The sequence below is a fragment of the Molothrus aeneus genome, chromosome 19, assembly GCF_037042795.1.
Source record: "Molothrus aeneus isolate 106 chromosome 19, BPBGC_Maene_1.0, whole genome shotgun sequence".
NCBI lineage: Eukaryota > Metazoa > Chordata > Aves > Passeriformes > Icteridae > Molothrus > Molothrus aeneus.
Window position 1 is genome coordinate 5,170,123 of NC_089664.1, and position 14,307 is coordinate 5,184,429.

General features: G+C 41.1%; 1 protein-coding gene across 2 annotated transcripts in view; it reads right to left on the reverse strand.

Annotated features, from left to right (window-relative positions):
• Positions 1-14,307, reverse strand: part of CDK5RAP2 (CDK5 regulatory subunit associated protein 2) — a 71,248-nt gene that overhangs the window by 21,042 nt on the left and 35,899 nt on the right. For both annotated transcript variants that reach the window (XM_066562980.1, XM_066562979.1), the window contains exons 20-26: positions 14,119-14,166; positions 13,326-13,510; positions 10,795-11,257; positions 7,833-8,097; positions 6,368-6,484; positions 3,607-4,207; positions 1,464-1,696 (exon numbers count right to left, since the gene is read on the reverse strand). In XM_066562980.1, the coding sequence (XP_066419077.1) occupies positions 1,464-1,696; positions 3,607-4,207; positions 6,368-6,484; positions 7,833-8,097; positions 10,795-11,257; positions 13,326-13,510; positions 14,119-14,166 (1,912 nt within the window). The remainder of the gene's footprint in view (positions 1-1,463; positions 1,697-3,606; positions 4,208-6,367; positions 6,485-7,832; positions 8,098-10,794; positions 11,258-13,325; positions 13,511-14,118; positions 14,167-14,307) is intronic.

Sequence of the window (14,307 nt, forward strand, 5' to 3'; positions counted from 1 at the left end):
TGGGCCCCAAATGGGGCTGAGCAGAGGCCGCTCCAGAGGCAGTTCCAGGGGGACGGCAGGGTCAGTCCCCATCTCAGGCACCTCAGGTGTTTTGCTCCTGCAGCTGACATCTGTGAAGGATTGCTGGTGCTTTGGGTCAGCAAGAGCAGCACTTGTGACACCAGGGAAAGGTCTTGCTTGCTGTTCCTCACAACAGCATCCCTTTTCCATCCCCTTCCTGCTAACTTCCTCCAAAATACAGACTGAAGGCAGAATGCAGGTTATACTCTTCCTTCTAGTGCCAAATGTCAACTGTGATGCTCATTTTCCAAAACATGGCTGTATTTTAGCTCTCTTACGAATGGCAGTGTACATTTTTCCACCAGCCAGACTAGCAGGCAGCAAGATGCAGGTCCCTCATGAAAATCATGGAATAATTTAGGTTGGAGAAGACATCTTAGATCATTGAGTTCAGCTGTTACCCAAGCACTGCCAGGCTCATGTCCTGTCATGTCATGTCACTAACTCATGTCCCCAGGTGTCTTCAACAGTCAGCTGGGCTGTTCCCTGAAACAGGAAACCCTGAAGCCAAGTGTAACAGAAGTTTTACACAATTTTTTACACTATTTTTTTTTTGGCAGTTAAAACATGCTTGTGTTGAGATGACCCCAAACAGCAAGTGTCAATAAAGAGTACAGCTACAAAAGTAAAACCCAGTCAAGGAGCAACGGCCATAAAGTAAAACACAAGAAGTTCCACCTCAACATGAGGAAGAACTTCTTTACATTGAGGGTGGAACAGGTGTGGAGTCTCCTTCTCTGCAGATATTCCACACCCACCTGGACATGTTCCTGTGTCACCTGCTCCAGGTGACCCTGCCTTGGCACAGACTTGGACTGGATGATTGTCACAGACACATTTTATGGAAAATCCTTTCCTTAGGATTTTTCCTCCTGAGAAGCTGAGAGGCCTCAGGAACAAAATGTAACCAATGGTTATCTGCTGCTGTGGAATGCAACAGGTGCATCTGGGATTGGCTCATGTGGTTGTTTCTAATTAATGGCCAATCACAGCCCAGCTGCCCGGACTGTCTCAGTCAGTCACAAACCTTTGTTATTCATTCTTTTTCTATTCTTAGCTAGCTTCTGATGAAATCCTTTCTTCTATTCTTTTAGCATCGTTTTAATATAATATATATCATAAAATAATAAATCAGCCTTCTGAAACATGGAGTCAACATTCTCGTCTCCTCCCTCATCCTGGGACCCCTGTGAACACCACCACAGATGATCTCCAGAGGCCCCTCCCAATTCTGTGATTCTTTGTGCATCATAAAAATCTTACCTTCCATGACAGTCCTCCCCATGAACCATCCTAAAGCAACCAACAGCAAGGAAGGCTTCTTCCACCAACAACCAAATCAAATCCTTCCCATTTCGAGGGCATTCATCTATCTGACAAGAAGCACAAACATTGCTGCTCACCATAGAGGAATTTCATCTCCAGTTTCTCAAACAGCAGCACGCTTTGGTTCAGCTGCTCACGGAAGCCTTCAGCAAGATCATAATCAACATCACTGGCCTGCAGCAGCTCCTCAAAGGCCTTCACCAGGCTGCTGAGGTGCTGGTGGTAGGTGGCACAGCCACAGCGGATCTCCTTGATTTGCTGGCATTGGAAGGACAGCTCCCGAACTTGTGAGTGAACCAACGAGTCATATCTGAGAAAACAAAATTAGCTGTAAAGCTGGATGGCCATAAATGATATTTAAATATAAATAAAACGGGAATTAAGCTTATATTCCTAAACTATAATTTTATGCGGTTCAATTTGGTTTTAAAATGCTTTTAACAGCCACAATGAGAGATGTATTGTCTCTGCTTGTTGAGTTTGGTATTTAGAGATTATTCTCCTTCACTTAACTGCATCATTTATAAAATGGGCCAAAACTAATGGGATGACTTGATGGCCTGCTTGGAAAGAACATGGATGGCAGCAGAGGTGCCAAATTAAACTAAATAAGAGTGAATATATGTAAATTATTTTCAAGAATACAAATACTTTTCCTGGCTGGTTGGGGATTTTTTTTGGCTTGGTGTTTTGTGGTTTTCTTGATTCCCTATGGAAGCAGACAACTGTCCCTTCTCTGAAACTATTTCCTGCCAAAACAGGTATTGGACTTTCTGAACCAGTGGTTTCACCCAGTCTGAAAATTCTCCACATCTCTGCATGTGTATTGCAAGAAACAATGACAATCACTGTGGTGCCCAAACTCCTGTACTCCACAAGCCAGGACATAAATTTCAACTCAGATCAACTGAATTTATTTATTGAATTTACACTTGCAAATGTAGGCATCCTCTTTGTACTGCCACTGTCTGTACCACAGGCAGAATTCTTTCTCCAGAATCATCCATTAGCAGGGAAAAAAGGAGAGAAGATGTTAAAAGATGCAGGGAATCAAACAGAATCTATGGTGATGTGGGTTGTTACAGCATTTTACTGTCATTTGTAAAGGAAGAGATGCATAACTCATTGTGGGGTCTGTCATTTGTGACTCATGACATTGTCCTAGGCAGTGGCCATAAAAACCTCACAGTGATCCACAGGGTCTCATCCCTTAATTCACAGCTAGATCTTTCTTTGTAAAATGGATGAGGTATATTTTCAAGGGATGTAAATTCCTATGGACTCTGTAACACCACTGTGTTTTACAACAGTGAGACTCAGACACACACAATAGTCCATGCTGGTGGTTGCTCACTGTCTCCAAATATTTCCACTCAAGCATTAGGAAGGAAGGCACAAGGCTGAATGCCTTTCCTTGTTACAATTTCTGGTATTCCACAGGCCCTCAGCACAATAACGATATTTAAAAGAGAGAAAAGGAGGGTGGATGTTAAGAAAGGTTCATTCTTATGATCCCCCATTGTATGTTTGCAATTCGTACACATGCAGCCAAAATGCTGCCCCAAGTCTCATACAAAATCCAAGACTGATTCTTTTCAGTCTCCCATAAATGATTTTCCAGCTTATGAGCTTATGCTATAAAATTTCATTCATTAATTCTATATTTATCTCCTCTCACATCCTTCACAGGAAGGCATTACAGCCCTCAACTGCAAAATAAATTGGAAGTAGAGCGTGAACATCTTATGTTTGCACATCAAGTCTGGGCACTCAAACAGAAGGGCCAGCACCAATCTGCCAGCCCATTACCCACAAAAACATTTCTGTCTTAAATGGGGTGTTCCATTTTCCTAGATTTGGCACCTGAAAATACCCTGAGTGCTGCAGACTGTGGTGCTCTGATGGCAGAGGTGAGCCTGTCCCACAGGTAACCTGAGATCTGACTTGGCTCCAGAGAGGATCTCTCACAGCAAAGAGAGTTGTGGGCCTGAGGTGTGGGAGAGACAGATGTGTCTGGCACAGATGATGGCCCAGATTTATCAGTTTTGTACTTAGGGGGTCTTTTAACAAAACATCTCAGTTCCTTTATGCCAATGTTAGTGAAATTTAGCCTTTACTGTAACAACACTTGTGAATAAAATTATCCTCATCTCGCCTTGCTATGCTATCTGGTATGGCTGTTTATAAAAGGGAACCTCAAAGAGCAGCAGTTTTACTCACTTGGATGGTGATGTTGCTCTCAGACTGCTCTGAAGAGGATGCATTTCATCAAGATGCACATTCACAACTTGCTCTTTGTCAACTTCTGCCTCATTGGCCAACAGCAGCTCCTTAAGGTCTTGTGCTGCCCACATATCAGGTGCTTGCACAGACTCAGAATCCCTGGTTTTGGTGTGGATCTCATCCAAATCCAGCTGAGGGACACCAGAGCATGTCTGGACTCCTTCCTTGGCTGTACCTGGTATTTGTGTGACAAACCCTTCCACAGGCAGGGCTGCATCCCTCCCAGCCCCACTGCAAACACCACTGAACCAGAGCTGGTCAGAGCCCTGCAGCTGCAGCAGGAACATTTTGTACTTTTCAAGCTCAGACTGCATATTCCTAACTCTTTGTTTCAATTCTTCTATATCTTCTGTGGTTCCAGAGCCCTGGAGTTCATCAGTTCCTGCTCCACTCCCTTGGTGAGCACACAGACACTTGGAGTCTGAATGTGCAGGGGCTGAGTCCGTGTCCTCGTGTCCCGTGGGATAAAACTCTTCATCCACCTCTTTTAATGAACTCTGGATATTCCCATTGCTAATGCTATGATGATTTTGCATTTCTGAAAAACAGGAGGCTTGTCTGTGAATATTAGCATTTCTTTATCTGACATTCTGGTCTTAACAGCACTAAAATGAATTCTTTCAATCCTATAAGAGCAGAATCAAAATGTTTGTAATTACAAGCTATACATTATTAGATTGGGACTTCTGACCTCTCTCCATGATTTGCCATGAATTCAATTTGCACATCAAGTACTTCAAATCCTTTATTACCTTTCAATAAACAATACTCAAAATACAACCAACTTTCTCTTCCCAAATGCTTGAAAATTCCTTTTGCTCTATGCTCTCCTGAATCAGGCACTGATCAAGCCCAGACCTTTCCAGCCACAAAAATGATAACCTCAAACATGAGGCAAGGGAGACTCTGACTTCATGGTCCTCCTAAAACTTCTAATTAAATATTCTTCTTCCCCCCACTTCAAAAATCTATACAAAATCAATTGAAGCATAAAGTCAGTGGAATTTTTATAAGACTATCAACAAAATAGTCAGATTTGAAAAGGAGGCTATAATAACTTCTTTTTAAAAGGTGTTCTAAACAAACCCCACTAAAGTGTTTGGTATTAAAGGTTTTACATTTGATATGAACATCACATCCCTCAGGTGACTTTGCCATCCCTAAGTAATGCAATCACCTCAGATTCAGCCCAATAAAAGCCATATATTCCTACAGATGATCCCTGTTTGGAGTTCTGTGCATGTTGAGGGCTGTAGGTGTACGTAGCCAGCAAAATTATTATTTTCTAGTTACCAGTAAATTAAATTTTCCCCTTCTATTAGTTCTGCAAAAGATCACTTTGAATTAGAACTTCCCTTTTGGGAGCCAATTCATTGATCTTTCAGACAGGTTGCAATACTTTCAGATTGGTTTCCATGGAGAATTTCAATGTCCAGGTTCAAGCTGTAAATCAAAACAAAAACTCAGGGGGAGCAGCTCCGTATGAATGCCCAAAACCAAGATCAGGAGAATAAAAATAAATATTACCTAAGAGCTGGAATAAAATGAAGCTGTGATTCTGGGATATCAACACTGCCCAGAGCAGCTGTGGCTGCCTCATCCCTGGGATGTCCAAGGCCAGCTTGGGCATGGAGCAGCCTGGGAGAGTGGGAGGTGTCCCTGCCCATGGCAGGGGTGGCATGGGGTGAGATTTAAGGTCCCTTCCAACCCAAACCATCTTCTGATTTGAAAATTTTCTGATTTGAAAATATGAAAACCATTTCAGAGGATGCTTGCTGCACTCTATTAATTGTGTGTGGCACTCCAGGAAAGTGCCTGGGTATGGATTCCGGAGGACACAAGGAGGGAATGCAACACTGCATTCATGAACTTCTGCTGCAGTAACACAGATGGCAGAAAACCCCAACACCAGGTGAAGACAAACTCTGAAACCCTGACTCCATCCATCATTCCAGATAACAAACAGAGGAAATAAAAACAGATCCTAACAAAGGTACTCCAGATCAGAGCACTGGATACAGTTTATGATGCAAGAGTGCCCTCTAATTAAAGAGGAGAACTAACGAGCTCCCTGTGGCCATGTGTCCACACCCCCACAGGGTGCACTGAGCAGGACCCTGCACACTAAAGGATTACAGAACTGGCCAAATCCTCTGCACTCTCCAGTGTTATTCAGGTTACTCAAGCCCTCCCAAAAAAGACTAATGGATGATGCACCAACGTGGAACACACAGCACTAAGTCTATTTACATTTTCATTAAATGATTCCATTAGGTTTCAGCCTACTTGAATGCCTTCAAATAATTCAGATAGGCAAAATTCTATCACTCAGTTGCTTCATTCCAATAGTTCAGAACTAGATGGAGAAGCAGTAACAAACATTTAATTCAGAGAGGAGTTCAGAAGTGAGGTCATTAGCAACAGAGATCAGAGTCAGGCATACAACTCATTATTTTTACTGGAAACCAGACTCATAAATCCCTGTGGCCTTTCTGAAAGCACAACCCTGAAAGACCAGCTTGGATTCTTGGAGCAATTAATCCATAGCAGCTAAGAAAACCAGATTTAAAATCCACAAATAACAGCAAGGGAGATGATTACCTGAAGCAATTTACAATTTTGTACAACTCAGAAGAAATTGAAGTTTTTAAATTTCTTTTTTTTTTTTTCCAAATTCTGTACCATATAAATGCTCTACCTTGATAGTTTTGCTGATTTTTGTCCTTCACATTTTCATTCTTGTCCTCTGTACCTGGATCAACATCTTGGAACTCCACCTGGGTCTCAGTATTATCCAGTTGGAGCAATGAGACAACTGGAGAACAGTGAGGAAAGGTAAAAGAGAAATCAGTAAGAGACTGAAAAAATTTAAGTGGGGATAGTTAAAAAAAAGAAAAACAAATCAAAACCAACCAACCAAATCACTAAATAAAATCAAAAAAGTAAAAAAACCCCACACCTCATAAACACAAACCTGGTTCTCTGACAGTTTTGAACAGGAAAATCTTTACTGATAATATGAGTATCTTTAAATACTTGAACTAATTATAAGGGTAACCACTCAGAATTCATTGCAAAGGCTCCTACTAACAAATGAAGATAAACATTGGTAGGTCTCCTTTGTAATGGAACAGTAAATCAATCTCTAGTGCATTTTTAAATGTTTTATGTTCAGCTTAGAGAAAAGGCTTAGAAGTTTCTCCAGTGTGAGCATTGATCACAAACCAATCTGCTGCAATCACTGCAGCAAGTCTCAGACTCAGCAAGTGTGCAGCACAGCTGTTACCCAAGGGAAAAACCAGAGTGGAAAGGAAATCACAGGACTGCAGCTCCTGACTCCTTTCAGGATCTAATTCAAAGCCCTGCCCTTCAGGATTCTCCATGGGATTTGCACCTACCAGAATTAATTGCTCCACTCCCATCACCCAAAGTATTTATAACAAATTGTACCCTATCTGTGCCTTACCACAACAATGTTATTTTTAAAAACACTCTCTGCAGCCTCTGGGTCTGACAGTGGCTCACCCACAACTTGTCTGAGTCTTATTTTTATATTTCTACACCCCTACTCAGGTTTTAATCTAACTGCTAAGTGCATTTTTATTTCTCTACCACCCCAAATCTTTATCTAATACCCATTGCTCTGTCTTACAATTTGTCATACTTTGCTGATCATAGTACTCTGTCAACAACTGAGTTTAAATTAACCCAGCCACAGTGGGAACAGACACAGCTGACTTGACTGATCAGTGGAATATTGGAAAAGTTTAATTATCCAGCATAAACAAAATCAGGATTTTTATACTCTCCTGTCTCCATTACAGGCAGTTTTCATTAAATTTGGCATCTTATTAAGGGAATTTTTAATTTACCCAAACATTGATATATGTGTGCACGTGTAACACCCTGTGGCCTGTCATTTATTACAGACCTTACACATGTACACAGCACTTTTTGTCCCACCAAAAGCTGGTTTACATCTTAATGGCAAACAGAAAAAAAGGCGTTTTTTCAAGGTCTACACATATTTGTCTACTCAAGAAACTTGCAAGACTAAGCAGTATTGTAGTACATAAAGATGAGCTGCATTTACTTTCTGCTGCAAGAGAAGCTGCCACTACTCCAGGCAGGACCACAAGTCACCAGATTTGTTCTTTCTTTACCTCTCCCTGATGTGTTTCCCTGTGCAGGCTCCTCTGGAAGGTTTTCAGCTCCAGACTCATGCAGTAACTCTCCATCAGGCTGTGCCTGAAATGGTTTGGTTTGTGTTTCACAGGCTCTCAGAGCTTCAGGAGGTGGCCTGGAAGGATGCTGTGCTTCTGGAGCTGATTTCTGCAGCCAGGAGTTCAAGGGGACATTTCCTACTGCTCTGCAGGATCTCACAAGCACAGGCAGCCTGGACTTCTTGGGCAAGGAAGCAGAGCCAGCCTGGAAAAGGCATGGAAGAAAATGGGCAGTTAGTGACTTGTGTGTAACAGTCAAGTGTAGGAAGTATAAACAAACAGGCCAGGAAAAATAAAAATTCTCCTGTAAAATCAGGCAGCTGTCACATTAGTTTTGAAAATAAAATTGCAATACCCTTGGCTACAGGAGAAATAAACATTCAGAGAGGCAAAACACCCATTTCAGTGGCACAATTTTCTGTAAGTCCCAGCTGTTCATGCATCTGTAACTTTCCAGCTCCTGAAGCAGGACAGCAAATCCAGCAATGCCCACCAAAGGCTTTTAACCACCAGGTGTATCAATTAGCTCTGGATTTGTGGCTGCCTTAGGAAAACAGTTTCTCACCCAAACTGACCTCTCTAACTGCTACTTCCCACTGTCATTTATATCATAAATGTCTGCCAGCCCAGCAACTTTTTCCCTTAAAACCTTTTTTTTTTTTAATTTGAGGATCCTTCTCACTTTTCAACAACTCCTAAGCTTATTTTCCTTTCTTCCTTTGGTCTCCACCCAACATGTCCTACTTCCACAGCTTTGAGAAAATCAGCATAACTTTGAATCAGCCAGAGAGGACCTTTATTCTGCCACAGAGAAATCCTTTATGAACAAAACCAGTTTCTTCACCCATCCACTCTATAAATTGCTTCTGAAGGATTCCCATTTCCTGCTGCAACAGACATTCCCTCACTGGAGCTGGGGGAAGCTGCATTTCTTAAGTCACTACATTTTAGTCTCTCACCTTTGGAAGACTCTGCATAAAATAAATGTTCCTTGTTTAAACCCCACAGCATAAACCAGGGCTGTCTCCAAAAAGATAAAAGCATGCCATGTGTTGATGAGAGTTATGGAATTGTGTGTAATAATAATAAAAACCAATAATGGCATGTTCAGATAGATTTAGTTTATAATTCTGCTGTTCATTTGCTCCACCAGTGCTGTTAAGCCCCCTAATTTCTTTCACCACCCAATGTATTCTGAAATACCTTTCCACATTCACTTCTCAGCAATTACAGTCTTTACACAATTTAAAATCATAAAAAGCAAGTTCCATTTTCCAAATGCCATCCTCAATTCCTTTTGTACATACATGAGAACAGTATCCTTCACAGGCTGCAAAATAAATCCAGAACTTGCAGCTAACTAAACTGCTTTAATAACACCAAACCATTTCCAGCTGTCTCAGGGCTGTGGCACAGACACATTTGTCACTCAGATTACCCAAAGGCCACTTCAGCTGGCTACATCAAATTATTTATAAAAGCCATTCCAAAGCTAAAGATACAGTGCATTAGTCCAAACAAGAAAGCTTTTAAAGCAACTCATTCAAGGGCTGCATTGAGGGTGCCACTGATTAAACCAGAGAGGAATCTGGAAAATGGCGAATAAGAACAGTAAACTGAAACTCAGGGAAAACAGGAACTTGAAAAAGAAAAGAAAATTGCAGAAAGAATCAGAAAATCATGGAATGGTTTGGGTTGGAAGGGACCTTAAAGGTCACCTCATTCCACCTCCTGCCATGGCAGGGACACCTTCTACTATCCCAGGGTGCTCCAAGCCCCATCCAGCCTGGCCTTGGGCACTGCCAGGGATCCAGGGGCAGCCCCAGCTTCTCTGGGCACCTGTGCCAGGGCCTCACACCCTCAAAGGGAAGAATTTTTTTCCTTATATCCCATCTTCAATATCTCAGCATCTTGCCCTCCATCATCTTCAGGCCATTCCCCCTTGTCCTGTCACTTCATGCCCAGAACAAAGCTTTATCAACATCCCTCATTTACAAGCCCCTTCCTTCAGAAAAATGAACCCAAGAGGAACAAGCCAGAATAAAAATGAATCACTCCTAATTGCTACCTCTCAGAAACCCCTTGATCACTGAAGTTATGGAAACCACTCTTTGCAGAAGGTGCTACAACATTCCCTGTTAGCAGAGCACAAAATCAAAAGCAACGCTCCCCTTTGTCTGCTCTGCAGGAGCCAAGATCTTCAAAGAGTTTTCAACTTCACTTCTATCACTGCTGCTGAAACAATACACAGAACTCTTTAGCAGACACTGTTTTCCCAGCCCTTTGTTTGGGATCACAGTCTGCCTGCAGACAGGAGGCTCCAAAGCTCATCTGGCCCAAGCACACCCTGCCTGCACTCCCAGAACAGCCCCAGTGCACTCAGTCCCAGCAAACACAGCAAACTGTGCCCTTGCCACAGGGCACTCCTGGCTACGCTCCTCAGGAAGCAAGACACAATGAGAGGATGTTAAAAAAAGCCTAAAATTAAGGTTTGAGTTTGTGGAAGTGTCCCACTAATCCCTCCCCAGCCTTCTCGCAGATGTGATGCAAATCTGGAATTTTCTAGAACACTTTTGCCATTTAGACTTCATCAGTTCCAAGTACTCTAGTTGTGTACATTACGAATAAGAAACACAGACTCTCTTTTTCCAAAAGCTGTAATATTTACGAGTGTGTGGTCCCAGGGAGGATTGAAATTCAATTAATTAACGTTCTAAAGCACGCTGAAGTAGGAGATGAAAAGCTCTGAACATTAAGAACAATTATCTAAAATATATTTGGCTTACATCTCTTTTCCTAATATTAAAAATCATACAAAAGCAAGATTTAATATTAGAAATGAAACATATTTTTCCCTTTTTATACATCTATTCCCTAAGTACAAAAAAGAGAATAAACTTACTTCATTTGTTCTAGTAAAAGAAAGTCTTTCATGCTGTTCACCCTTCTTATACACATTTTCTTGCTGATGTTCTGCTTCTGCATTTAATCTTGAATATTTTGACTTTTCTTCTGAGGCTCCTTTTTTGCCTTCATGTTTGAATCTCATGACATTACTCTCTAAAGTCATTGTTTGCATAGCTGCATCTTTCAATTCCACTTTCAACAACTGACTCGCCTTATTAATCTGTGGCACTGCATCTGGATAAAGCTTCTCTTCCCCATCAAAAGCTGATTTCAATTCTGCTCGCTGCTTTAAGAATTTAGTGACCTGCTTGAAATGTTTGAGTTGAGCTCTTAGTTGAATAATCATTTGCCTAAGATCTTTTTCATCCTTTTTCTCTATATCTTCACTTGAACATTCTTCCTCTGTCGTGTTCAGATGATCTAACAGTTCATTTACAATTTTCATTTGTTCTTGTCTGCTACACTCAGGAAAGAGGAGAGAAAAGACATGAATTTAGATTTTTATTTAAGCAAACAAAAATACCTTCCAAGAAACCCTTCTGCTGTTTTGTGACATATCTGAAATTCCCAGGAGGTTCTGTTTTTACTCACTAATGCATTACTCACTAACAGAGTTTTTGGAACCTTTTCACAACATGAATTATATCATAAATTGCCTCATCATGGCTTTTCTCCTATTTCACACAGAAATATAAGAAATATGAATAGATTCTCAAAAAGTTTACTCTCTACCTTAAAAGTTAATTTATGCCAACACCACACCAGACTCTAGGCCATGTAATCATAGATTAGCCTAAGTTGGAAAGAACCCACAAGAATCATCAAATTGCAACTCCTGGCCCTGATGTTGATTTTTTGTGCAAATCTACTCCTCTATGAATTTCTAATGGAACAGGGAAGATGAAAAGTGAGAAATCAGCCAAAAAGCCTACAAAACCAGCTCATTACAGACACCAAACTGCCCCATGGATAACTAGCAGCTCATGGACAGCAATGTTTTAAGAGAAACTGAAGCCAAATAAGAGGCATTTAAAGCACAAGCAAGCTCTGAAATTCTAGAGACAATTTCATGTGTCCAATAGAGAGCTGTTTGTGCCATTAAACATATAAACCAGAGTTTTAAACAACTGCATTTGTATCGTTTAGCATTTGAAATGGTAGAAGCTAACTGGGCTTTTTATGGCTTCCTCTGGCATCTAATGGCATTAGTGAGAATTCAGCTATGCAAAGCACAGGCTCATCACCCATCAGCCTGGTCATTTATACTTGAACACAGGAAAAATTACACACTAGAGTGGTAAAGATGACGGTGCTGGAATTACTCATTAGCCAACTTTTAAGTAAGGATAACAAATAAACAATGTTTTCTCTTCATTTCTAAGGGAGTAGTATCTCCTCATTCACCACTAACTACTCCTGTGACAGCTAAGACAATTTATGCCCGTTAGGAGAGTTTTAAATAGTAATGTGAAAATACAGAATGGGCTCAGTGAAGTCAAGTGCAGCATGGTGAACACAGAAAGCAGGGTTTGACTTGTGTAACTCCACTGGAGATTCTGTTCCCAGCACTGAAAAGTCACAGAATTCTGCACATAGTCAGTCCAGAGACCAGGAAAGCAACTAGAGAAGGAAAAGGAGCTACAGCACAAGGAAAGGAGCATGAGAATGAGCTACAGCAAAGCTGTAACTCAGTGCTCAACCAGGAGATTAAATGGTGTGAGCATGAAACTGAGGTAAATCAGTCAGGGCGTGTGGTTTTCCTTGCTTGGCATTGTCCAGTTCCTATGGAAATGAGCATTTCAGCTGGGAATTGATCAAATCCCAATGTAACACACACACACACACACTCCTGAATTCCACTGGTGCCAGTAGGGCTTCTATAGATTTAGGTCCTGAGAACATAGCTCAGCCAGTCCTACACAGGGCACTGGAATAACCCTTTAGTCAAGTGCAGGACAGGGCCCCAGCTCCTTAAACTGGGAGCAGCAAAGCCCTGTCCAGGCAGTTCAGGTGAAGTGGCATGGGGCATTCAGTGGGCAGCGCCATCCATTCAAAATTATCCCTGTAAAAAGTCACTCCAACTCCAATTCCTCCACCCTTAGATCCTTTTACATACTGTTTTTACAGCAGTAAAGCACTGTCCCTTCCACCACACCACTTTTCACTGGCCTGTGCTCTCAGATATTTTGGTTCTTTTCAAGAAAAATAGCAGCTACTGTCAGCTAATGGCATTTGACTCTGTTAGACCTCACCCTGGAAACAATCAGTCCCTGCAGTAAAGCTCCCTGGATCAGTAACTTTGCAGAGTTTCTTTCTTGCAATGTTGGTTTTTTTTAAGGATTTCTACTGATAGTATGTTTCCTAATTACTTAATTGCATGATAGACTAAAATGGCTCTGAAGGTGCCTTGCCAATCTCTCAGGTAAATTAGACAGTGCCATTATCCAAATTCACTTTAGCAAAATTGCCTTATTCTCTTCTCAAATAGAAATACTGTCAAAAGCAGTGTGTATCCCTCATACTCACGTAGATTCCAGCACAGATGTTCTATTTTCTCTTAGAGGAGATGTGAGCAAGCTCTCTTCTGTTTCATGTTCACTCATTCTTGTTCTCAAGTGTTGGTCAGTTGTATCATGCTCAAATTGAGGCTTAATTGGACTCCTATAATGTCTGTCTTTGCAGAAACTCTCTGAATAGCCTGATGGAGTTATCTGTTAAAAAATTGCAAACATTGTCTTATTACACAGGTATGTAATGTTCTATTAAATTCAGGGCTGTAATCTTTCTGTAATCAGGTTCTGTAATTCCTGATGCTCTTTATCTACATTAAGAAGCACCCACAGACAGTCTGCTGACTATTTATTAATAGAAAAACTAATTAACATCTATTTCATATGATTAATTCATAGGGATCAGTTGTTTAGTAAGGAGTAAGAAGATTTCCCTGAAGGTCTTTATCTAACAAGAGGTATGAAACTTCTGGAATGTTGCCTGCAGACTGCAGCTAACAATTTTATTAGCTCAGCTTTGAATCATTTGTATTTACAGTACAGATTCTGTCCTGGGATCTCCAGATTCAAGCCCTGATGGCTGGAACAGGACAAAACTTGGAAGCATTTACAAGCTGTCAACTTTCTTATAAAACATCATGGATGTGTCCAAAGGAATTTCTACCTGGGATCTCCACAGCCATTCAAACCCCAATTAAACAATCAAAATCTGCAGCAATGACATGAGAATTCAATCTGGGCCCATCTGGGCTGGGTACAATTTCCATCAGCAACAAGAGCCAAAAGAGTTTTTACAATACATCACTTACCTGTTTATCCACCTCACAAGGAAAATCCAAAGATACTTGAAGGCATACCTGGTAAACAGAGAAACACAGAAATTACAGATTTCACAAAGCAAAATATCATCCTCCATCAACATTACAAACCTATTTGCAAATTGATTTATTTTATGATTGCACGATGTTTTATCTTACATTGATTAGATTGAGAGGCCA